We start from the raw sequence: 26,297 nt of genomic DNA on the forward strand, positions 1-26,297 counted from the left end.
ATCAGTCGCCGGACGCAGCCTCTCCAGCTGCGAAAACATCCTGCCTTTAGATATGAAGGTACACATGATCCCACTAGGATGTCCTCAGAACCATTGGCTCAGTCTGAAGTGATAAAGAGATGCTGAAAAGTACTCGATAGCTTCGACAAGTCTTTGACGCTTCCAACACTCTTCTCGGCACAAAATCCTCCCGAGAATGCCTGGGTACGTGCTTTGGATACCATGTCGAGTACTTGTAGTTAACCATTTTCGATCTTCTATCTAAGTATTGGCTTCTTTCTGTAGAAGAATTATAAATCCTGGTATTGTATGCCTCCGACTTCCGCAAATGCTGATTCTGATGACAGCAAGAAATGTAAGGTGGCTCCCGGATCAATGTTGCAGAGGAAAGTTCATCGTCTCGATGCCGGCCAGTAAGTATATAACCTTTTGTTGATTGTATCCCGTTTGCCTCAGCTTTCATATTTAGAATCTTTGCTTGGCTAGGGTCCAACATCTTACGGCGCATGAAAAAGATCAAGTCCAAGACTTCCGCAATTGGGTGTCGAGTGGTTCGGAAGAAGCTCGTCGATCAGCCCCCGATTCTCCTGTAATCGGGTTGATCGAGAATCCGACTGCCAGTTGCCCGAGTGTAGATACAGCTGAGAAACCAAGCGAGCCGAGTCCTGAAACATCTGATATTCCTGTGGCTGCTGAGGGAGCTTCTAAAGCTGGTGGATCTGGGAGTAGTGGGGCAGAAGGGTCAAAAGGTCCTTCCGTTCGACTGGTACCATTCCAGTCTATGCCTCAGTCAGCCCAAGAAGAGCTGGGAAGGGAACTGTTTGATGATCCGCTGTTGTCTCTAGATAACATGAAGAAACTTGCAGATTGTATGCAGTGGAGCTTTAAATTCACCAAGGTGAGTCTTCTGCCACTATTTGTCTTTGTCGAGTAGTTGTTGATATCTGACCAAATTCGCCTTGTATGTCTCAGGATGTAGCCAATCGATCTTTCTTAAAGTCTCATGCTTTGTATAAGACTGTGGACAACAGAAAGGTCTTGGAGGATCAGAGAGCCATGATTGCCAAACGTCTGGATGAATCCCTGGCGGCTCGTAATAAGCTCTATGAAGCAAATCAACAGCATCGTCTGGAGATTTGTAATATGAAGCTCCAGATCAAAAATCTTGAAGAAGAAAAATCAAGGCTGCAGGAGGAAAATTCCAACCTTCAACAACAAGTGCAGGCTGCCGAAGCTTGTAAGTACTCGATCTTTTTCCTTGATTTTGCTTGGTCAATAATAATTACTGCGAAACCTTTCCATCAGGTTCTCCAGAAGACCATACTCGATTGGTTGCAGCAGCTCAAGCTCTTGTGGATGTGGTCGATGAAGGAGGGTCGTCAAATAGTTCCTTAGTAGAGCGTTTGGAAGAAGCGCTCTAGAAGATTTTTGATGTCTTGACGGCTACTTCCAAAAATTATTTAACCCACATGATAGGAGTTGTCAAGTTGTACTTGCCTCAGTTTAATTTGGCTCCGATAGCTAAAGGAATAGCTCCCAATTGCTCTGATGAGAAATTCTGAGAGTATTGTAAGGAATCAAAAGTGATTGCGGAGGAAATTCTGAAGAACATGGCAGAGTAGACTGCTTGTAACAACTCTTATTATCTTTAGTGAGCTCTTGTTGTTGTTCATAGCTTGTATCCTGTTGGTGTGTCTTCAGAAGCATAATCTGATACCGTAGGATAAGTGTGAACTAGTCGACCAATCGAGTAGAATACCCACATGGAGTAATCCTTAAAGTTAATCAGTTAGGATGAGTCCCGTTGGACAATCCAAATTTTAAAAAACTTGTAAAGATACCCATAAACTACTCGATCAGGTGAGTAGTGTGTCCTTACCGAGAACTGGAGTAATCCGTAAGACAAAACTATTAGGTACGAACCCCGTCGGGTTGCCCAAGACGTAAATGTCATAGGGATATCCAAGGCTTACTCGAGCAAGGCGAGTAAGGCATCCTTTAATCAAGGACTGGAGTAATCTTTAAGGCAAAACTGTTAGGTACGAACCCCGTCGGGTTGTCCAAGATGTAAATGCTAGAAAGATATCCAAAACTTACTCGAGCGAGGTGAGTAAGGTGTCTAACTTGTAGACTAGAGTAACTACTAAGATTGACCTATTAGGGCGAACCCCGTCGGGTTGCCCAAGATGGACAAAATATAGTAGTATCCATAACGTACTCGAGCGAGCGAGTAGTTTTGCATTGACATCAATGCTGGAGTTCCTCATAGTTGACCTGTTAGGATGAACTCCGTCGAGTTATCCAAGATGGACAACTAGTAAAGGTATCCATTCATCGTCTCGAGCTTGGCGAGTAGGTTGTGCCCTTTAAGGGAAAGGATGCGGCTTGTGTAGTTGTTCTGATGAAAAACTGTGTAAGCTTATCCCGGACTGGTGATGCTGTCAGATTGCCTTTAATGTAGTCGATATGTCGATAGGGATCCTCACTTTATTAAAGAAATCAACTGACACCACTAGTCTGCTTGGATCAAGGATAAAACTTGCGCAAGTGCTCAATGTTCCAGTAATTCGGTACCTCATTGCCATCTGCATCAGTGATTCTGTATGAACCTGGCCTTGTAACCTTAGTTACGATGAAGGGACCTTCTCATCTGGAATTTAACTTGTGCAATCCTGTCTCGTCCTGAATCCGTCGAAGTACTAGATCTCCAATGTTGAAGGATCTTTGCTGGATGTTGCGATCGTGATAGCGTCTGACTCCTTGAAGATATCTAGCCGATTGAGTTAAGGCGTTGACTCTAGCCTCTTCGACTGAGTCTAACTCAAGTTGTCGAGCTTCATCTGCTTCTCCTTCTTGATAGGCTTCTACCCTTGGAGATTTCCACATGATATCAGCGGGTAGTATAGCCTCTGACCCATAGGTAAGGAAGAAAGGAGATTGTCCAGTTGCTTTGCTAGGCTGGGTTCGCAGCCCCCAGACTACATGAGGTAGTTCTTGAATCCAAATGCCGCCTTTCTTGGTGTTGGCGTCGTAGAGTCTTTTTTTGAAGCCGTCGAGTACTAAGCCATTGATGCGCTCAACTTGACCATTTGCCCGAGGGTGAGACACGGAAGCATATTTGACCTCAATGCAGAAATTGTCACAGAAATCCCAAAAAGATTGTGACGTGAAGTTGGAGCCAAGATCTGTAATAATGGTGTGAGGAAAACCAAACCGATGGATAATGTCGGAGAAGAAGTCCACTGCTCTATCTGATGAGATCTTGACAATGGGCTTGTACTCGATCCACTTGGTGAACTTGTCGACTGCTACCAGCACATGATTGAATCCTCCTAGAGCGACGGTTAATGGTCCGATCATGTCCAAACTCCAACAGGCGAACGGCCATGATGGAGGGATTGTTATCAAGTTGTGTGCTGTGACCATTGTTCTCAAGGCGTCGCCTAGGCGTCGCCTAGGCGACGCCTAGGCATCCATGCGCCATCCACCGATTTGCGCCTTGCTCGCCTAGGCGCCCGCCTTGCTCGCCTAGGCGTCCAGCCGCCCCACCTTGATAGGCGTCCGCCTTACCGCCTTGAGAACTCTTCTTGCCAAAGAACTGGCAACCAGGGCACCGTCGGACCAGGTCTTCTGCATCCGAGACAGCTGTTGGCCAGAAGAATCCTGACCTATATGCCTTGCCGACTAATGTCCTTGATGCAGCATGATTGCCGCAAACTCCTTCGTGTATTTCTTGGAGGATGTCTTTGCCTTCTTCAAGGGTAACACACTTCATGAGGATGCCTGAAGCGGAGCGCTTGTATAGGTTGTCGCCGACGAGGACGAAACCCTTGTTGCGCCTGGTGATGCGGGCAGCTTCAACGCTTTTAGGATCAACGTGTGGTGGAAGCTTGAATTCCTTGATGAAATCAATAAACTGAGTTTGCCAATCTTCATCAATCATCAACACTTCTCTGACTGTGGACGGGGCCTCCGTGTCAGTGGCTTGTTGGCTTTGTTCCTTGACTGATGGGTGGTGAAGTTCATGGACAAAAACTCCTAGTGGAACAGCTGCTCGAGTGGACCCAAGTTTGGAAAGGACATCAGCTCCCACGTTGTTGTTACGATCGACGTGGTGGATTTCCAATCCTGAGAACTTGTTTTTGAGCTTTCTGATTTCTGCAACGTATGCATCCATTATATCCTTGTTGACGTCCCATTCTTTATTGACTTGTTGAACGACGAGTAGAGAATCGCCGTAGACGAGTAGTCGCTTGATGCCGAGAGATACTGCTAGTCGGAGGCCGTGTAGCAATGCCTCATATTCAGCTTCATTGTTGGAGATCTTGAACAAGATTTGGAACACATATTTCAATTGTTCTCCCTTGGGGGAGACGAACAAAACTCCTGCACCGCCTCCATCGATCTTGAGTGAGCCGTCGAAGTACATCACCCAATGCTCTGGAATGTTCTGGGGTGCTGGAATTTGATTTTCCCGCCATTCAGCCAGAAGTCAACTAGTGCCTGTGACTTGATTGCTGTTCTTGGCTTGAAGTTGATTTCTAAAGCTCCCAGTTCAACTGCCCACTTTGAGATTCGTCCAGTGGCATCCCGATTGTGGAGTATATCCCCCAATGGGAAGTCAGTTATGATTGAGATATTATATTCGTCGAAGTAATGCCGGAGCTTCCTGGAGGTGATTAGAATTCCATACAGAAGTTTCTAAATTGATGGGTATCTAACCTTTGATTCAGAGAGTACTTCGCTGATGAAGTAGACTGGTCTCTGAAGACCGTAAGCGTGGCCTTCCTCCGAGCGTTCGACTACTATCGCCGTATTGACTACATGGGTAGTCGCAGCGATGTAGAGGAGTAATTCCTCACCGGGTAGTGGAGCTGTTAGAATCGGTGGTGACTGGAGATGTTGCTTGAGATTCTCGAGTGCTTCCGCGGCTTCTGTAGTCCACTCGAATTTATCTTGTCGCTTTAGGAGTTTGAAGAAGGGTAATCCCCATTCGCCAAGTCTGGACAAGAATCGATTTAAGGCTGCCATGCACCCTGTAAGCTTCTGGATGTCCTTGATGGTAGTGGGGGCATCCATGGCCATGATGGCATCGATCTTCTCTGGATTAGCCTCAATTCCTCGGTTACTGACGATGAATCCGAGTAGTTTTCTAGAGGGTACACCGAAGACGCACTTTGTTGGGTTAAGCTTACAGCGGAATTTTCGGAGGCTGTTAAAGGTCTCTTCCAGGTCAGTAATGAATTGATCCTGGGTCTTTGTTTTGACGACGATGTCGTCAACATAAGCTTCCATATTACGATGTAGCTGGTCGGAGAAGCACAGCTGTATCGCGCGCTGGTAAGTAGCGCCAGCGTTCTTCAACTCGAAGGACATGGTCTTGTAGGCGTATGCCCCGTAAGGGGTGATGAAGGCCGTCTTGATTTGGTCTTCTTCTTTTAGGGCGATCTGATGATACCCTGAGTAGCAGTCGAGGAAGGATAACAGGACACATCCTGCTGTCGAGTCGATTACTTGATCAATACATGGTAGCCCGAAAGGATCCTTTGGGCAATGCTTGTTTAGATCAGTGTAGTCGACACACATCCTCCACTCGTTGTTGTTCTTCTTCTGGACGAGCACAAAGTTGGCCAACCAATCAGGGTGGTAGACTTTCTTGATGAACCCAACTACGAGTAGTTTTGCCAGCTCTTTCTTGATGGCTTCTCGCTTGTCCGGTGAGAACCGCCGTAACCATTGCTTTTTTGGTGTTGCTTTAGGGTCGACATTCAAGGCGTGCTCGATCAACTCCTTGGGCACCCCTGGCATATCCGCTGGTTTCCACGCGAATACGTCTCGGTTGGCCCTAAGGAAGTTGACGAGCTCGAGTTCCTATTTGTCACCCAGTCCTGCTCCGATGATGGCTGTTTTGGAGTCGTCTCCCTCTTGTAGCTCGATAGTCTTAGTGCCCACACCATTGGTTGGTTTAACCGATGATTGGCTTGGCTTCTTGGAAGGCATGGACTCCTTGAGTGAGAGTTCTTTAGCAGTGGCAAGTATTTCACTGACGGAGCTAGGAACCCGGATAGTAGAAGCATGATCTATTGCTTCCTTGTCGCACTTGAAGGATTTGAGGAGGTCTCCCCGTAGTGAAAGGACTCCTGTGTTGCCTGGCGTCTTGAGGAGCAGGTAGACATAGTGTGGCACTGCCATGAACTTGGCTAGTGCAGGTCTTCCCAAGATAGCATGATAAGAGGACTCGAAGTTAGCTACTTCAAATTTGATGTACTCTGTACGGAAGTTCTGTTCTGTACTAAATGTGACTGGGAGGGTAACCGAGCCAATTGGAGTAGAGGAATTTCCGGGGACGATGCCGTAGAACGGAGCCTTGCTTGGAGTAAGCAGACTCATATAGTTGAGGCCCATCTTTACCAATGTGCTTGCAAAGATTAGGTTGAGCCCACTTCTGCTGTCGATGAGTACTCGAGTAAGCTTGGAGCCTTGAACGACTGGATCGAGTACTAGCGGGAATTTTCCAGGTTCAGAGAAGCTGGTCCACTGGTCCTCCCAGGAGAAGGTAATGGGGACCTCGCTATATTTGAGTGGCCTCTGAATTGCTGGCTCGACTGAGAGGATCTCTCTGAGTAGGAGCTTCTGGGCTCACTTGGAGAAGCTAGGATCTCCTCCAAATGTGACGTCGATGACGTTTTGATGCTGTTGGAAACCGTCACGGTCTTTCTTGTCATCTTCATCATCTGTCTTGTTCTTTCTTTGGAGTAGTTGTAGGTGCCGACTGGAAGGATTTGCGCAGGATCGTGCACTCCCACATCGAGTGGTTGCTCTTGGGGTGGATTGGGCATCTTTTGTTATGAAGTATCTTGTCGAACTGGTTCTGCGGTTTGTCGCCCTTCTTACCACGCGATGTGCGATCCATGATGCCGACAGTGTCATCAGGCTTACGCTTACGCGTAGGATCCCGCTGGTTGTTGGGCTTTCCACGATCGTTGTGGCGATTCCCGTTATTGTCGTTGTTGCGGTGGGGAAAGCGACTGCATTCTTGCTCCTCTTCATCTGCCCAGCACTGCATCATGTCACGTAGATCTACCACTGTTTTGGGCCGATTATGCCCAAAGTCGCGGTATAGTGATTGGACAGTGATGCCGCTCTAGAAGTAGTTGATGACGTCATCGATGGAATCAGCTACCTCTTCCCTGTTGTTCCCACGGTTGTTGTTGTTGTTGTTGTTGTTGTTGTTGTTGTTGTTGTTGTTGTTGTTGTTGTTGCAGTTTGGCTGAGGGCCAGGAGCTTGATTTGCTTGTGGTTGGCCAGCTCTGGGGCGATGACTACTCGCAGCTTCCTGATCCTCTTGGTTCCTTCGGTTCTGTTGTTCCTGCTGCTGTTGATGCTGGTGGCCTCCGGGGGTACGGCTTGCTTGAGGTATTGCTGTTGCGGTAGCCCTTGATCGCGTACCGCGAAGCGAGGACAGGTGGTTCTGTTTCTCGAGTTGTTCAACAGCATTTTTGGTGAGATTTATGACTCGTTCCAACTCAGAATTCTGGGGCATCGTCATGAGTCGCAGGGTTGCTTCTGTCATTGCGGCAATCGGTGTTCTGAAGATGGGATCCGCAGCATTGTTGAATTTGTTGTTGAGGTTGCATGGCGGGAGATGAGCATGTTCGGCCGCACGAGTCCTGCGCACTTCTTTGCGTTGATTCCTTTCCTTGCGGGCTGTACGAGTGACTTCATCTTCATCACCTGGAGCGTCTTGGGTCAGGTTGTCTGCTGAGATCTGATCCAAGGCTTCGTTTGGATCATGGTGGCTTGGAGCTTCCCCGTGCTGGATGATTACCGGAACCAAACGTTCGTGAGAGAAGCTTTCCAGGTCTGATCCATAATCAGCTAGGACAGTTCCACCGGAGCCAGTTTCCCTCTCGGTTACGAGGGGAGCGCCGTGTTGGAACGGGAGATCATCAATGCTGGCGTCTTCTCGCAGGTTGTCGAGTAGCTCTGCGAGAGTATGATCTCGGCAAGATTTGAGTTGCATCTTAACCAGCGCATTGGTGATGAAATCCAGGCTGTCTTGAGATGACTCGACTGGATCTGGATAGACGTCAAAAACGGGTGCCTCCCGGCTAGCGGTGGCTGATTGGTTTTCGACGTGAAGTAGGCGATCCGAGCTATTTTCATAGGAGGATCTAATCATCTGTTTGTAAACAGACGATGAATTGCACAAACCAAAGACGGGTTGCGCGATAAGAGTCCCAATCCGAGTGAATTTCGGTTTGAGATCAATCTGAGTCCGAGTAGAACTCAAGTTGATTTCGAGTTTTGACTCGATCTCCTTGGCAAGGTCGGGAAGCAACATAACGCCGCGATCATGAGATCTGGCGAGCTTGTTGGGGTCTTCCGACGTGGAGCTCTTCGGCGTGGGAGAGTTGGTTAAGTGGCTATCGAAGCCACTTGAACTATTGGCGATGCAGACCCACGAGCCGAAGATGAAGGTGACGCCTCTGGGAGGCGTCATGGTGCTGAAAGCGAAAGTGGCCATCGAACTCACCGATGAACTCGCCGAGTCCCCTACCTGGCGCGCCAGCTGTCGATGTTTACCACCAAGACTGCTCAGGGATACCCTTAGCAGTAGGGTTTGTAGGTAGGGATCGACGGCTCTGGAACTCGATGGTGCAAGGAACACAAAGATTTAGACAGATTCGGGCCGCGAGTTGTGTAATACCCTACGTCCTGTGTGGTGGTTTGTATTGCCTTTGGTGTAGATGTGTTTCGAGGGGGTCCATGTCCGCCTTTATATATCCGGGGGAACAAGATTACATGGAAAGTCCTAGCCCAGTACAGTTGGAGTCCTACTTCATCACGATCGGGTAGTTTCCTTGTACTGCAGCTAGTTCTACACCTATTCGGGTAGTTACAAAAGAGGTAAGGTACATCCATGAGCTATCTCTTACTCTAGAACATTCTATGTCTATGAGCAATCCCGCTGCCCTGGGTCTGACAATCTACATGAGCAAATGCGGGTGGAGATGGTGAAGGCAGCTACCGGAAAAGTAGACCTCCTCTAGACTTTTATAAAATTTGTTTATAACTTTTTTTTGCACAAATGGATGCTAATTCATAAGACGAATCTATAAGGAGCCTAACATGGATCTGCTACAGTGATACTACAGTGATACATCCGCTAATTATAAATTAATATACTCATTAGATTCGCCTCGCAGTTTAGTCCGGGATTCTGCATTTGTTTGTAATTAGACTTTAGTTAATACTTTTAAATATCAAGATTCTCTTTGATGTGATATAGTCTAAATTTAACTCCTGATTCGCCTCACGAATAAATCTAGGGGTTATAGAATTTGCCCCCGTTTGGTTTGCAGCGTGCTAGTCAATAGTGACAGTTTGACCGCTAATTACGGTGTCAAATAAAGTCAGTTTACAAAACCAACTTCAGAACCCCTGCGCTAGTGATCCTGAAGAATCTAATGATGCCTTTGACCGCGCGATTAGAGGATGGTTACTGAGCATCACTGTAGCGAATCATCGACTAATTACCGTCATTAGATTCGTCGCGAAAAGTTACACCCATCTCAGAAAAGGTTTTGTAAATAGAATTCATTTGGACTTTCATGCGGAGACTAGAAGAGGCGCGCTAGAATCCTAGCCCGCCTAACCAAACAAGGCCTTTGTTTTGTCACTGTTCTATGTTTAATACTCCTAATTAGTATCCAAACATCCGATGTGACGGACTTAAAATAAACCCTAGGGAAACCAAACGCCCCTATTATGTTAACATGCCACTTTAGTTCATTTCTCCTCCCAAATTATTTACTTGGAATGCCAATAAAGCAATAGCATGACCCCTCTCACCCTCTTCCGCCCTCTTCTATTCTTTTATTCACAAAAAGACAACAGTTAAATCGCTTTCCAAAGTTAGTGATGTTTCTCTCTTTCCCATGCTGCTCTTTTTTAGGATTAAGTTTGTTTATAAAAAATATTTTATCTGCTACATATTAATTCCATTTCATGACCGATTATACTGTCATGTTCTACGCAACGAGAAAAAAACTAGACCCCACTTGCATATGTTTTGACGATGTTTTGCACTAGCAACAACTTATGTGACGACTTGCTCATTTCTGTAGAAAAATATGTATATATCGGCTTATTGTGGCGACAACTTATGTATATAGAAACTTTTACTTTGTACCAACTTATTTGTAGGAGTGTATAATTGATTTTGTTAGCGGTAACTTAGACCTTGTATGTGTTGCAACTCATGTGTATAATAGATTTTAGGTTTTGCAGCAACTTTTATTTTACATGTATGAAATTTTTTATTTTTATGATAATTTGTACATTACTTATACACTAGTAGCAACTTATGTATAAATTGGATTTAACATTATTGAAGTAGTCGCTACAATATATATAAGTTGTCAGTATGTAAGTATCAACTTACGTGCATAGTATGTAAAACAAAAGTTGCCACCAAAATAGAATATATTTTCGGGTAGCAGCTTATACATGTATATCGTTGCAACTTTCTTAACAATATTGCATATGAGTTGTTACCTATGTAAAAAAAATCTTCAAATATATGCAAGTGAGATCTAATTTTGTTCGTCTCATTACATATAACATAGCGGTATAGTTGATATTTAAAATAGAGATTGCACCAGAAAGATAAAATATTTTTATGGATAAATTTGACTAAAAAAGAAAGACATGCAAGAGGAGGGGAGAGACGTGAGGGAGGGAGGACGCATGGAAGTATGGACCGCATGTACACCAGATCATGGTCAGGCCGCCATGTGGTCGCGTGATCCGTGGCCTAACAAACTTTACCAATATCATTCTAATTTGTTTTATTAATAGTTTACATCGACTTAATGATTCAAAATATAGATAACTTGCATCCTAAGGGTATCAACAGTGGTTGTGTTCGAAGAGTCGACTCATACATGCTACGTATCAGTGATGAAGCTAGAGTAAATTGAAGAATAGGTGCATAGAGTTAAGCTATGAGAGTGCATATATGGTGAAAAATTGGATTTAATCACTGAATTTGCTCTGCCACGTAGGAACCTGGCAAATAATTTTATTTTGAAAAAATTGCAAGATTGCCCTTGTTTTGAAGTCCAACTACATGTTTGCCCCTGATTTTTTAATTTTGCATATTTGCCCCTGTTTTTAGTTTTCTGGTTGCAAGACTGCCCCTATTTTACACGTTATAAGGGCAGTTGTACAATAAAACAAGGGCCGACTGAAAGACTAAAAACAGAGGTAAACATGCAAAGTTAAAAAATCAAGGGTAAACGTGTAATTGTACCTTAAAACAAGGGCAATTTTGCAAATGGCCCTTTTATTTTTCAGGTGATGTACTTCATTAATTTGGTATTCCTCATAGCTCCAATAGAATAGTTGAAAGGTAAAATATCATTTAAAGGCTTGGTTTCTCTCACCTGCGCGGTTGGAACTTTAATTAATATTATGTATTTTAATCGATAGAATTCGACTCTTGTATGGGCATGCTCCAGCGATGATGATTTCATTCATCAGGTCCACGTAGGACTATTGTCTCTCAAAAAGCAGAACCACCCAAGCGCAATCCTGAGGGTAGGCGCATGACTACCCTGGATTTGGGCCAAAAAAAAAAACAAGAAAAGGCCCATCTTTGTTTTTCCCTTCCTCCCCTTGACTCTCTCTGTTTTCTCCCGACGACTTCCCGACTCCCCCGCGCGTGCGCTTCCGCGGTTCCCGCCGCTGGCCTTGCTGTGCTCTGTCGCCGACGCGACGTGCTCCGCGCCTGCCGACGCCACGCGCCGCCGCCTCACTCCCTCACACTCCCGTGCCGCCAGCGACTGCGCAGTGCGCACCACTTCACCTAGCGCTGCCCGGCCGCCGCAAGCAGCAAGCAAAACCCTAGGCTAGGGTTTCCACTGGGATTCGTCGCGCCCGCTCGTCGATTCGCCATCTTCGGCCGCTGCGCCTCGGATTCCTCACCTCCGGCGACCCTCCGTACGGCCTCCTCGTATCAAGCGGTGGTGAGCTCAAATTTGGCTTAGTTAATACGGTACCGGTTCAGTTGTCCAATTCCTGGATGATGAGTGGATGAACCATTTTGTTTGTGAATTAGTTCTTCGTCAAGTGAATATATATGTACATTACAAATCAGAGCCATTTAATCTGGTGCTATTTAGTCCATCAAAGTTATTGAATGATTTTTTTTAGTCAGCTTCATTGCGCAAGTACTTTTTTCCAATATAAGTGAAGATGACATACTTAACACTTTCATGGCCTGAGGAAGCGTAAAACAAAAAACTTAGCCCAGTATTGTAATTTTCTATTTTTATAACCTTACTGTTTATATTGTAACTTATGCGAGCTAAATACATCCGTACCATACTTTTGGTTAATTTATATTCGCATACCTAATTTCTTAGTGAATTTTGTACCTGTATACCGTATTTTATATCCGATTATGCTGAACTGCAAGTTGTAGAACTGGACAGGACTACCCTAGATTCAAATCTTGGGTCCGCCACTGGTCCGCCCTACATTCCTCCAGATCTCTGTTCTCGCAGCAAGTTTTCCTAAACTTGAGTTGCTTTCGATGCTAACAATTGAATGTGGAATTTTGGATAAGATGTAGGAAAGACTATTCTAGCTCACTTGATGATTTGAATATGATGGGATATCTTGTTCTTGGCACGGTACAAGTCCTTGCATTTAGGATCCTGATTTGGAATTGCTATTCTGGATGTCATTTGCGTCAGTTTAGGCACAGCCGATTAGCTAAGTTGTTTTGGTCCACTATTACTGTAGAGGGATAAGTAGATGATTGTTGCTCATGCTAGTTAACTGAGCACCATTTAGGATTGTGCAAACTGTATTTTGTTGGCAATAATCCTGTGCGTGCGTGAATCTGTCCAGGTTCATAGTGTCTAGGTGTAGAGTCTTTAGTAGCAGATTTCCAGCTGCTAGTTAGTGAGAATAATAGCCGAATCAAAGTAGTAATGGCTGTAGTTATTAGCTGATTGACCCAGGCCATCTTGAAGTGTACGGCTGTGTTCTAATATGAAAGAAATCAGAAAATGCAGCAAGCATTTGCAGCACCAAAATCACTGTGTACATGTGTGTTCTTTGTTTGCAAGCTCCTGGGCTAGCTGAGCCTTCTTGGCTTTCATGTTTAGGTAGAAGAATCTGCTTCATGGTTAGTTGAGAATCCTTTTCTGAATATAGATAAAGTTCCTCCATGATTAGAACATGGATGCATCTCATCTCAAGGTGTGCATGGTTTATTAGTTACTATGGATCTGTGCATATGCGAGCTGCGGCCTGCTGTTCAATATGTAGCTCTCTCTACCACTTGTTTGGGTTGGTTTGAAATTATCAAATGGCATGTATTCTGAAGGAGATGTGGCATTAATTGCCATTTGAATATTGATGTTTTTTAATATTAATTGATAAACTCCAACTCCTAGTATGAGCGGTGCACCTTGGAATCTGTGGCCCCTACCTACTGATGACAGTCTGGCAGAAATGTGATGCATTAGGATTGATGCAATAAGCGTTGAACTTACAGCGACAAGTTTTGTGTGGATTTTTTGTGTGTGTGCGTGCGCGTGTGATACTGGAAGTGAAGCATATGCATAGGCATTGGAGAGAGAGGAGATGAGAGAGAAGCTTATGACCTTTTCTTTGGAGAGACATTCTGTTATTGGTGTATGATATAGGGATAGAGTTATTTTACCATATGTTTATTCAGTATAATTACACGTTTAGTCACCCAAACAGGATATGGAATTTTATTTCATGGAAAAGGATTCTACAGATATCCAAATAAAAAGTTGAGTTGAATCGGATTCTTCGTAATTCATTTCTTGGTCAATATAATTTCTAGAATCTAATTCATTGAACAAGTTTCAATTCCAGGGATCCAAATAGAGTCTAAATGAATTAGAGAAGTAATTATAGTGTGTATCTCCTGTTTGATAATGGCATTGTGACGAATCTCATTTGCAGGAGGCGAAGCTCAGTTTTCATAATAGCAAAATTCCATTTTTCTTCCTTTTAAAGAGGGCGTTAAAGGTTTCCAAGCGAGCCAGTGTTACTGGTGCTGAAGAAATTCCCTGTCTCCACTCGCCCTCTTCCCCCCTTTTGCTAGCCTTGAGACCTGTATCAGCTCACACCATTGGACTTGATAACCAAGGTGCAAGTTCAGTTTGTTTCAAAAAAGTTTTGAGGCTTCAACTGAATCCCTGCGCTCCCAGCTTTAACTCTTGCCATACAGCCACAGTGCTTGTTTGTGTGGATGTTCTACTTGTTACTGAGTTGCCATGCTCTTTTGCAGGGTTTTGAAGGTGGCGTGATCTGTCCTGTCCTCAAAGATGTATATAAAGAAGGTAATCCGTGCTGCCTTGGGTACAATTTAGTGGCAGCTCTCATGAAAAACGTGTTGACTTAGTAGCCGTCTATCTGTACAGGTCATAATCGAAGGGTTTAAGAGCTACCGGGAGGAGATCTCAACAGAGCCCTTCAGCCCCAAAGTTAACGTAGTGGGTAAAACCCCTTCTGCCATTTCCTCACAAATCAATGTCATCTGATAAATCAAAAGCAATCTCCAGCTATATTCAGCCTGCACTAGATAAATCCTGATATAGTAGGTTAATTGCAAAGCTCGAGTGATGAACCACTGATCAACATTGGGCACTTCTTCAAGATTCAAATATTCTTATCTCCTAAAGATTCAAATATATATAACACTCTATCAGCAAACCATGACCTTGCTATGAAACATATGTTCAAATCCTTGTAACTCTTCTGTGTGCATGTTGTTCTGTTGCATGGTAGTAACCTTCCAATCCTTTGATTGAATTCATTGCATGTACTAAAAGAGTGCAACCGGAACTTTAATGCATAGTTTTTGGTTCCTAATGAACTGACATTTATTTGGTTGTTTGTCCCAGTTGGAGCAAATGGATCTGGCAAATCAAATTTCTTTCATGGTAATCTTAAAGATGTGATGCTGTTAGATAATTCATGCTGCTCCTATATGAGACTATTATCCTAATTCGTCCATGCTTATTGCTCCAGCTATACGATTTGTCCTGAGTGACATGTTTCAGAATCTGCGGAGCGAAGATAGGGGTGCTCTTCTCCATGTATGCCTCCTCTTTGTTTAAAAGCAATCTAGTTAGCTGGAATAGGTAACTGTTGTTTGGTACTTTACTAATAACCATTTCCAGGAAGGTGCTGGACACTCGGTTGTATCTGCTTTTGTTGAGATCGTTTTTGACAATACAGACAGCCGTATTCCAGTAAGTCCTCTAATCTATTACAATTTAATTTAAATTCCAAATTATCTTCTTGAATCTCAAACTGCATATTTTGATGAAAAATTTCAGCTCCTAGATCTTTTATGCGGCACTTATATAATTATAAGCTCTGCATATGCATGTAAGGAAGTTGACAGCCATTGCTCCAGTCACTTATTAACATGCTCTAGCAACAATTGTGTGATGATTGCCTTTTCCCCATTGACGCAATAACGTCCAACATATTCCCTGTTCCTTCCGGCTGTGAATGAAAATACTTCTTTGCTGCAGGTTGATAAAGAAGAGGTACGCTTGCGCAGGACCGTTGCTTCAAAGAAGGATGAATACTACTTGGACGGGAAGCATGTCAGGCATGTTATCTGTTTGTTGTATGCCCTAAACCAGTCCAGCAATGTTTTATCCTGTTGTTTGCTCAGGCCAACTTTTTATTGTTATCATGTCCAGTAAAACTGAAGTCATGAATCTTCTAGAGAGTGCTGGTTTCTCTCGTTCTAATCCATACTATGTTGTCCAGCAAGGAAAGGTAACCAGTACTGACCTGGTCATTCGTTTCATCTGTTCAGATATTTTGTATGTCAACAAATTTATCATCTGTAGATAGCATCCCTTACCCTAATGAAAGATTCCGAACGATTGGATCTTCTTAAAGAGATCGGTGGTACACGTGTTTATGAGGATAGACGGCGTGAGAGCTTGAAAATAATGCAAGATACAGGTAAGTTTGAATTACCACAATTCTTTATATAACTTGGCATGTCGAGATGACAGTTCCTCCTTTATGTGCAGCTAACAAAAGGAAGCAGATTGATCAAGTTGTTCGGTACTTGGAAGAAAGACTAAGAGAACTTGATGAAGAGAAAGAAGAACTGAAGAAGTACCAGCAGCTTGACAAACAGAGAAGATCACTTGAGTATACTATATTGGACCATGAGCTAAATGATGCAAGGAATGAATTAGCTTCGGTAAGACCTGCAATTTCAGTTAACTTCTACACATTTTTGGATGCTATTTTTATTCTGCTCCAACAAGTTGAAATAATTTGAATAGAAAATGAAGGAAGGCATTGGGATTGAATTTGATGATCAAACCATTGACATCTACTACATAGGCCAATTGCCTGATGATCTCTCTGAGACTCTGGCTGCCTCATGCTCTGATGGGAAAACCTTACTTTTCTGGAGGGCATAGGAGCACTACTTTTGAAATGCTTGTTTCATCATCTTTGCAGCGAATGCTTCTTTTGTTTTATTTGCTCCTGTTGTAGTCAAGGGCCTGCAATTCATCTTCTCATACTTATTTTTAATATCACTCTGGCTGCTCTTGTGAGTGCATTTCCTGTGAATTGGGATGGATTTGTATTTCTTGACATTTCTAATAAAAATGTAGCAATTGATTGTGCTGCGTTCACAATCTAAAAGATCGACCTTTTCGTCTGATCAGTTGGGTTGGTTGTACTCTGGTGTTTTTTACTAATATAAAGATTTGTATTTCTGTCAGACAAACAATTGTTGATGAATGCTATCTTTAATTGCATCTGCTGATGCTCATAAGCATTTAAAATGCATCACCATATTTTCCCTTGCCTGCAGACTGTTTTTAGTTCTTAGCTATCCTTGGTGGGACAGTATCACCTTGTGCGATAATTCCATTGGTCTACTGTACAAAGGAGTATAATCAATAGTACTACAATTTTGTAAATCTAACCTTCAGATGCCATCATCCTGATCTATTCTGTAATGACTCTTCTACTTCTTTTTTAATTTGTATTCCTTATTACTTTAGATGGATGATAACCGAAGAAAATTTTCTGAAAGTATGTCCCTTGCGGATAATGAAGTGGTGGATGTACGTGAGATGATCAAGAGTTTTGATAAAGAAATAAAAGTCTCAACTAAAGGGTTAAATGATACCAAGGCACAAAAGGAAGGTGTTGAGAAGAGGCGTACTGAAGCACTGAAGGTAGTTGCTCAGATTGAACTTGATTTGAGAGATATAAAGGACAGGATTGTGAATGAGAAGCGAGCAAAGGTATGCCATGTTTGAGTTTGTTAATGATTTTTTATCAGTTATATTTTGCTGCTGTGCTAAAAATAACCTGTTGTTAGGATGAAGCCGTGAGGGATTTGCAGAGTGTGATGAGGGAGAGTGAAAAGTCAAAGTCTGAATTGGCTGAAATTAGTAAGGTGCATCAGACCAAATTAAAGGAAGAGGAGGAGATATCAAAGAGGTAAAATGCGTTTTTGGATAATTATATAGTTTCTTATGAAAATTCATTTCACACTTCCATTTTGTGGGGACAGCATTATGGATCGTGAGAAGCGGCTAAGTATATTGTACCAAAAGCAGGGAAGGGCAACCCAATTTGCAAACAAAGCTGCCAGGGATAGTTGGCTTCAAAAGGAAATTGAAGATCTTGAGCCTGTACTTCTATCGAATAAAAAGCAGGTAGTAATCCATTGACTGGTTTGCGTCTACATGGAATAATCCTGCATTTACTACATGTATTTAGTTTGATCCAGTTCATCTTACGTTCTGCCAACAGCTGAAGGCTGTATCTTGGATCCATGCCATGATCCAAGAAACCTTTTTCTTTCATACTTTCTTTGCTGATCTATGGTTTGTATCTATTACATTCTTGCAAATATGGCAGGAAGGTTTACTTCAAGAGGAAATTCAGAAGCTTAAAGATGAAATTAGTAATTTGACTAACTACATTGAGTCTCGGAAAAGCGAATCAAGTAAGTTAGAGGCCGCACTTGCAAAAAGACATAATGACTACAATGATTTGAGGAAGCAGAGAGATGTGCTTCAAGAAGAAAGGAAGTATGTAAATTTTTTACTGACAGTTTAATGTTCATAAGCTTGTCATTGAATGGAAGATGTGTTGTATTAAAGTTTGTGTACTTAAATAGAAGAACAAAATTTCAGGTCATTCTGGAAGGAGGAATCTGATGTGTCAGCTGAAATCGAGAGGCTACGAGAAGATCTCATAAAGGCACAAAAGAGCTTGGACCATGCAACACCTGGGGTATGGAAAATGCTACTTACATGTTCTTTTGTTCATATTACTGAATTTTATTGATATTTTTCCTTCCTCAGGATATCAGGAGAGGCCTGAATTCTGTTAACAGAATCGTTAAGGACCATGGTATTTCTGGAGTTTTTGGTCCTGTGTTAGAACTGGTTGACTGCGAAGAGAAGTTCTTTACAGCTGTTGAGGTCACTGCTGCAAATAGGTATATGATCATACTGCCAGTTTAGATAGTTATGATGATCTTGTTTATTTATCCTTCTATCAATTGTTTCCTTAGTTCACTAATCCATTATGTTCTTAAATGAATAGCTTGTTCCATGTGGTTGTTGATAATGATGACATATCAACAAGGATCATTCAAATATTGACTCGAGAAAAAGGTGGAAGGGTGACATTTATACCATTGAACAGGGTGAAAGTCCCAGACCTCAGTTGTCCACAAAGTCCTGATTTTGTGCCGTTGTTAAAAAAATTGAAATATCGTGCCGATCATCGTCGTGCTTTTGAACAGGTATTACAAGGGAGCATATTATCCCCTCCAAATTGATGCCTACATGTTTCATTTGGTTAATTTGATCGAGAGCAGCTTCCCTCATCCATTTGTTGAAATAGCTGCCTTCTTGCTATCATCCGATTAAACACAACCAAATTGAATTATTTATTCTAATCATTCAATTGATATTAACTAAGGTCAGGCTATAGCCATGCTATGAATTAGTATTACATTTCATGGAGTACCGGGTTCCGCATTGATGAGAAAATGCAGTTCTGTCTATCGAGTCTCCGGTAATATACACTCAGGTTCTCTTGCTGCTGTTGAGTACTGGTCTGTCCCATACCTAGATGGGCGCCAAGTAAACCTGATCTGAAGGTTGGACACTAGATGGCTGACTTCCAGCTGGCATGCCCGGTATGTCCAGTCTGGTTCACCGCCATTAGCACTGTGTCTGCTGCATCTAGCATGTCAGCTGATTGGTCAAGCACACTGGTGACAATCGCTGCTGCATAGCATCTTGGCCACACGTGCCTTTCCTATGCCAATCACTGCTGTCTTGCTGCTTACTTGTGGCTCTCATTCAAGCCAACCCTCAGCCCTTTGTTCTCCATGTGCCTCTGCTTGATCTACAACCGCCATTGAGAACCATTCTTGTATGATGTATTAGACATTCAGACTATTTATAAGTTCATGTACATACTGAATGTTCTTCAAGGTGAACCTTTCTTAGAGAAATAGGTTCCTTCCTAATTTATGTGCTCTCTGAGTGCAATATTGGAGGTTTCAGAACGCAATGCATACTTCCTCCAACCAAACTCTTTCAACTTTGTCTGTCAGTATATAAAGAACTAGACGTATTGAGTTGCATGCACCAACTAATTCAACCCAAAAGCCTCAGGCCTCAAACGTGGACATTAAGAATTGGCTGCAATTATTTTATTTAATCGCGCCCACCAGGATTCGAAACTTGAGACCTCTGGCTTTGTTACCATATTGAGTTGCTTGCACCAACCAAGTCAACCCAAAAGCTTAAGCTGATAGGGAAATGTGGGCAATTCACTTATACTTCAACAAGACGGATTAATAGTGTTATATTTATCCTAATAGATTCATGCAGTACTTTGGTAAAATATAATTTCTTTTATTTCAGATATCATGATTTTATAGAAATTGCAAGTCAAAGTTCGACCTTGTAGACTTAGGGTGTGGGACTGTACACTCAGGGGTTCTATCCTTATTCATTAATACAAAGATACATAGCTTTCCTGCGCATAACAAGAAGGTTCAACCTTGTACTCCGCATCGATGCCCTAAATGATTATATTTTGATCGATGCCCTACACTAGATGAAGCTGCATGAAACTCACCATATATCACTAGATAAGATGAGTGGTAAACATTTCTTTTAGGTGGGATATACCAGCCCTAACGGAAGTGTCAAGAAAGGAACCAAAAATATATCCCGATATCAAATGAGGAACATAAGTATCGAGAAAGGAATGAAAAATAAATCCCGATGTCAAATAAGGGGCGCAAAATTTTCTAGTGTTATATAGGGAACCAGATTTTTATCTGATGCCATATAAGGAATTTTCTCTTCAAACATATGTTTATTTTTAGCACACTTGTGCATTGTTTGCTTATATGGGGCTTTCCCTCTTCGACATATTTAGCTTTCCTTGTCCAATCACCTAAGCTAGCTTCTCAAATCAATTATCTTTCTACATTAAAATTTTCTTTGTTATTTTCAATATCTAACTTGATATTTCTGTTAGGTTTTTGGCAGGACAGTAATATGTCGAGACCTGGAGACTGCGACTAAAGTTGCACGTAGCAATGGTCTAGATTGCATTACACTCGATGGTAGTCATGAACTTTTACATTTGAGTTGCCATTATGACTTCAATTCTAAAATTGTTAATTAACTATGTAGTTAACTGGTTATTGTGTCAGGTGATCAAGTGGCAAGAAAAGGTGGCATGACAGGAGGTTTTTACGACTCTAGACGCTCAAAACTGAAGTTTGTGAAAATAATAAGGGATAATAAGACGGCAATCGATAAAAAGACGGCTCATCTGGATAATGTGGGAATCAAGCTTAAAGATATCCTACTTTTGTTTAATTGTACTCCACTCGTTCTGTTTACATGAGTCTGGTTGAAGACTGTTATGTCCTGTTATTATCTCCTAGATAAGTATTGATATCTTTTTTGAAGCAAAAGGTAGAGCTGTAGAGGGCTTCTCTACCTTATAGATTCATTGAAATCATAAAGCGATTGAAACAGTTCACAAATACAAGCAAAAAAGATAAGAAACAAAATTTCTAAATAATTTGGAAACATTAAACAACACTATAAGTTGTCTTATGCTTACTTTTTATCTGCAAGAGCAATATTTCATGGTTAATTTTCTTACAGTTAAATCTTTATCTGCCAGAAAAACATTAAATATCCCAGGTTTTACTTAACTTGCCATACATATAGATACGAAAATTACAATGTTAGTTACCAAACAGCAGCAAATGGATGCTGAACGCGATCATGCCAAGTCGGAGTTGGAACAATTTAAGGCTGACATCGCCAGTGCAATGAAGCAAAGAGGATCACTTGAGAAAGCCCTAGTCAAGAAGGTATTTTGTTTTGTTTTCTTCTTGAATTGTTCATGGTGGATTCTTGTTACTCATGCTGTAATCTTATGTGTACTGTAGTTTAACGTTTTCTAACTTGCAGGAAAAATCACTTGACAACATCCGCAACCAAATTGAGCAAATCCAGTCTAGCATTGCAATGAAGAATGACGAAATGGGCACAGAGCTTATTGATCAGCTAACTCCAGAAGAAAGAGATCTCCTATCACGATTGAATCCTGAAATTACAGAATTAAAGGAGAGATTTCTATTATGTAAAAACAGTCGGATTGAGGTTGTTGAAGCATCCAGTAGCAGTTATATTATTTTTTCCAAGAGACCTTTATCTGCTCTAATCCAGTTAATATTATGTAGATTGAAACAAGAAAGGAAGAATTGGAGACCAATTTATCAACGAATCTTATCAGGCGTCAGAAAGAGCTAGAAGCAATAATTTCATCTGCGGATTCTAGAACCTTGCCTCTGGAAGCTGAGTCGAAAGAGCAAGAATTGAAAAGTTCTAAGAGAAATCTTGATGAGTTAACTTCGTTATTAAAGGGTACATATCACTAATTGACTTCTCTTTCTCTCCCCCATATTATGTCTTTAATGTCTTAAACAATCCTTTGGACAGCTAATGTCGATGCCATAAATAACTTCACCAGAAAGATGGATAATCTGAAAAGAAAAAGGGATGATCTGAAGGTAATTATGATTGCTATAGTTTTCATCATCTGATCTCACACTTATTGACTTGCTATATCCTGGTTTATATTTAAATTCAGACTCGTGAAGCTATTCTGGAGCAGACTGTACAAGATGGTGCTAAAGATTTGGACCAGTTAATGAACAGCAGGAGCACTTATCTAGCCAAGCAAGAAGAGTGCATGAAGAAGATCCGAGATCTGGGTTCATTGCCTGCTGATGCTTTTGAAGCGTACTGCATTCCAGTCCTTGCATTATCTTTACTTGTTTATGGCATTAGATGTGTCTCTTTACTCCCTTGGTCCAAGTATAGGTTATATTTTGTTTTGGCACGGTCATCTAAACTAGACTTTGACCATTGTTTTGTTACATAATATATCATTTATAGCTACATAATCTAATTAGTGTGAAAACACTTTTGGGATACGAGTATAATCGTATAACTTTCATACACTAAGCATACTTAAAGCTGACTGAGTTTCAGTCAAACTATACAAACTTTGACTTTTCCAAAAAAAAAGCACGGTCTATACAATTGGGCAGAGGGAATAGACAACTCTCCATGAGCTAGATTTTGTATTCTGTCAATTACTTCATTACTCTTTAGGGCTTTTCAGCATATAAATACAGGTGGTTGCAGAGTGCTGTTCCATCTTATTTTGTCTTTGGCCAAAATCTAGGTATAAAAGGAAAAACAAGAAACAGCTGCAGAAGATGCTCTATGACTGCAATGAGCAGCTGAAGCAGTTTAGTCACGTCAACCAAAAGGCTCTTGATCAGTATGTGAACTTCACAGAACAGCGCGAACAACTGCAGAGAAGGCGGGCTGAACTTGATGCTGGTGATCAGGTAAGGCCACATTAGCATAAATGTTTTAAATTTAGCTAGCTCCATGTTTCTGTCTGAGTTCTGAATGTCCTAAACGCTAGAATCTGAATAACTTCTGGTCTGTGTTACAGAAAATTATGGAACTCATATCGGTTTTAGACCAAAGGAAGGATGAATCGATTGAGCGCACATTTAAAGGGGTTGCAAGGCACTTCCGTGAAGTGTTCTCTGAGCTAGTTCAAGGTGGTCATGGATACCTTGTTATGATGAAGAAAAAGGTTCCTCTCGCCCCGGCCTGCTCCTTCCTCTTTCGTCTGGAATTGTTCTGATTTCTGTTTTATTCCGGTGGTTCCTTGATGCAATGGCAATCGCCCATACTTTGTAATGATGTTTACAACTATGAATGAATTGCCTGGGGTTCTCTGAAATTTTCACCTGCACTTGCACACATGCTGTTTCAGAGGTGAGTTTTGCTGACTTTCTAATGTTTATGCGCTCCTTTCTGTTAGGATGGGGATGCAGGTGATGATGATAATGACGAAGATGGACCTCGTGACCCAGATCCTGAAGGAAGAATAGAGAAGTATATTGGTGTGAAAGTCAAGGCAAGTCTTATTTGCATAGGGTGTATATGTATGGGCATGCATCCACTATTCATTTTAGTAACCATCACATAATTCCAGATGGTGAACAATTAGCATTCTAAGTTGTTGCATTCCTTTTGGATAATTCTGGTGCCTGACCAGTTTACTTTTTTCCTTATACTTATTGTTGGAATATAAGTGAATTACCCACCTCTCCCCATCAGCTTAAGCTTTTTAGCTTAAGCTTTTGGGTTGAACTGGTCGGTGCATGCAACGCAATATGGTATTAAAGCCAGAGGTCTCGAGTTCGAATCCTGATTAGCGCAATTAAATAAAATAATTGTTGCTCGCTCCTATTCCACGTTTGAGGCCTAAGGGAGCCTCCACGTGAGGGGGAGTGTTGGAATATAAGTGAATTGCCCACCTCTCCTCATCAGCTTAAGCTTTTGGGTTGAACTGGTCGGTGCATGCAACTCAATACTTATATTTAAGGGTGCTCGTGATTCAGGTTTCCTTTACTGGCAAGGGAGAAACTCAGTCTATGAAACAATTGTCTGGGGGGCAGAAGACAGTGGTGGCGTTAACACTGATTTTTGCTATACAACGATGTGATCCAGCACCATTTTATCTGTTCGATGAGATTGATGCTGCTCTGGATCCACAGTACCGAACAGCTGTTGGAAGTATCCTTTTTTATTTCTTTCGTCTTAATATTTTTCTCATCATAAAAGAATAATGATTTCTGATTGTGGCAGTTTCCAGATATTTTTTGGACTCATGCTTAATGTCTAGCCACTGGCTTGATTAATGCATTTTTTAGTTCCTTGGAGCAAATGAAACTTTGCTGCAGCTTTCCTTAAGTTTTTATTCCAGATATGATCCGCCGTCTAGCAGACATGGCTGAAACCCAGTTCATCGCGACCACATTCCGTCCAGAAATTGCCAAAGTCGCTGATAAGATATATGGTGTGACACACAAGAACAGGGTGAGCTACATCAATGTGGTGACCAAGGAGCAGGCGCTGGACTTCATTGAGCATGATCAGACGCACAATGCCAGCTAAGGATGACACATGCATCGATCGTAGACACCTATTTTTTCATACTGAATCTTAGAACCCTCATGTACTTGTAGTTTTGTTGGTACTTACAATGTTCAGCTACTCTTCTTTTTCTTTAATGCAGCATGCTTTCGTAGAAAGGATAGAGCAGCTTTCGCCACCTTTCTGTTGTCATGGATATTCTGGCCCATGGTTGATGTAGTTGTGTGTATATAGTTAGCTATTGGATAACTTGTTCAACTCTCTTAGATGTGCAATTTGTGATGTGTTATTGTGAATATGGGTACCATTTGGTTTGCTGCTGACATTTGGTACAAATTGTTAAACGTTGTACATTTTATTTTGCAGCAATAAACCTGATTGATTGCTCTTGCATGTTGCATTTCCGAACAAGAGTTTTGTTGTGATCGATTGCTATTTCGTCTCCATCTCGTGTGCAGCAACCGTTTGCTGGAGGTGGCGCACATTTAGCAAAAGAAAAAGAAGAATTGCGTGACAGGATCAGCGTCGGCGAGAAGTGTCGTTCGGTACAGCTCCTAAATCCCAAGGGACTGTATGCAGATTGCTGTAAAATAAAAGACCAATGTATCTGGCATGTGCATGGAACCGACCAGACCTCGCTTCTATTTTTTTGGACAAAAGGTATCGCTTGCTATTGCCTGTTTGGTTGTTGCTAGCGTAGCAAGTTGGCTGATTTCGGTTGTTTCAATAGTGTTCTATGAGAGAAGAAGCTGGAATTAGCTGAAAGCGGACAATGTTTGTTACAATTTGTTTTTGACTTTCTCCACTTTGCCATCTATATGGCTCGCCTTCTTTTTTTTTTAACGGAAGCTGGACTGTTAGTCGTTACTTACCACTCAATCCACGCACATGGGCCGTCTTGTCCGAATCATCCCGGCACGAAGGTGCTCCTACACAGAAGCAGCTTCCGAAGCAACCCATGCTCTGTTTTTTTTTTGGAAGAACTAAAGAACCCATGCTCTGTTAGCCTGATGTAGTGATGTACACTTGTACTACACTGTGAGTGTAGACCATACTATTGACACGAGGATCGCGTGCGCGGGTCCCACATCCCCGTAGGATTGGACCGGATCATCGGAAGATCCAGATCTGCATGCGTCATGCGCCTATTCTGAACCAGCAAACTGAGCTGAGCTAACTGAATCCCCCTTGGTTTGGTTGGGTGCGCTCCCTGCCGCGTTTGGCGCGGAGACGTTGCCGCTCCTCCCTCGATCTGCCCATGCGTGTTCCGTGGGCGCCTCACGCATGTCTTGCTCCCGTTTCTGCCTCCCCAGCCAATTTTGTCAACAAAAAAAAAAAAACTTATGAGAGCTGCATCTGCTATCCTAGTCCAACCTTAAGGGCGCGATTGGATGGGTGCATCCGGCGTGGCCAGGCCGGCCGGATGCAACCACCTCGTGATTGGATGCAGCTTCAGAGACAGGCTGACGAGATGCAACCAGATGTCCAAACGTGCGGCCCGGCCCGACACTGCACTAATATTATCTGGCACTGACATTATTTGGCACAACACCACTCGACACTAACTCTTAGTCGTGCCATGTCGTGCGGCACTGCGTGCTGGCCACTCGGCCCAATTACTACACTATAGGCACTTAACAGTGCCGTATCGTGCCA

At 42.4% G+C, this 26,297-nt stretch overlaps 1 protein-coding gene across 3 annotated transcripts; it reads left to right on the plus strand.

Annotated features, from left to right (window-relative positions):
* The first annotated feature begins 11,691 nt into the window (after positions 1–11,691).
* On the plus strand, positions 11,692–25,034 carry LOC120664287 (structural maintenance of chromosomes protein 3-like). Of its 3 annotated transcripts, none has more exons than XM_039943438.1 (29): positions 11,692–12,032; positions 14,342–14,393; positions 14,475–14,550; positions 14,958–14,996; positions 15,085–15,152; positions 15,237–15,308; positions 15,597–15,676; positions 15,771–15,849; positions 15,924–16,041; positions 16,113–16,288; positions 17,109–17,354; positions 17,432–17,553; positions 17,627–17,771; positions 17,977–18,149; positions 18,255–18,354; positions 18,426–18,562; positions 18,670–18,871; positions 20,632–20,719; positions 20,810–20,959; positions 21,333–21,484; positions 21,585–21,776; positions 21,857–22,040; positions 22,116–22,186; positions 22,267–22,418; positions 22,867–23,035; positions 23,146–23,292; positions 23,524–23,619; positions 24,107–24,281; positions 24,472–24,999. In XM_039943438.1, the coding sequence occupies exons 2-29, from the start codon at positions 14,379–14,381 to the stop codon at positions 24,660–24,662; spliced, it is 3,615 nt and encodes a 1,204-aa protein (XP_039799372.1). In that variant the 5' UTR covers positions 11,692–12,032; positions 14,342–14,378; the 3' UTR covers positions 24,663–24,999. The 3 variants fall into 3 exon arrangements, with proteins under 3 accessions (XP_039799372.1, XP_039799373.1, XP_039799375.1); XM_039943439.1 differs by lacking the exon at positions 11,692–12,032 and adding an exon at positions 14,182–14,200; XM_039943441.1 differs by lacking the exon at positions 11,692–12,032 and having other exon boundaries at positions 14,379–14,393; positions 24,472–25,034.
* Positions 25,035–26,297: the final 1,263 nt, after the last annotated feature.

This window comes from Panicum virgatum, chromosome 3N (assembly GCF_016808335.1).
Source record: "Panicum virgatum strain AP13 chromosome 3N, P.virgatum_v5, whole genome shotgun sequence".
NCBI classification, from domain to species: domain Eukaryota; kingdom Viridiplantae; phylum Streptophyta; class Magnoliopsida; order Poales; family Poaceae; genus Panicum; species Panicum virgatum.

Excerpts from the sequence above, each read along its gene's own strand:
- LOC120664287 (XM_039943438.1), top strand. Across the intron at positions 14,997-15,084 it reads CAAATCAAATTTCTTTCATG|CTATACGATTTGTCCTGAGT; the intron begins GTAATCTTAAAG and ends TTATTGCTCCAG. Across the intron at positions 24,282-24,471 it reads GTACCGAACAGCTGTTGGAA|ATATGATCCGCCGTCTAGCA; the intron begins GTATCCTTTTTT and ends TTTTTATTCCAG.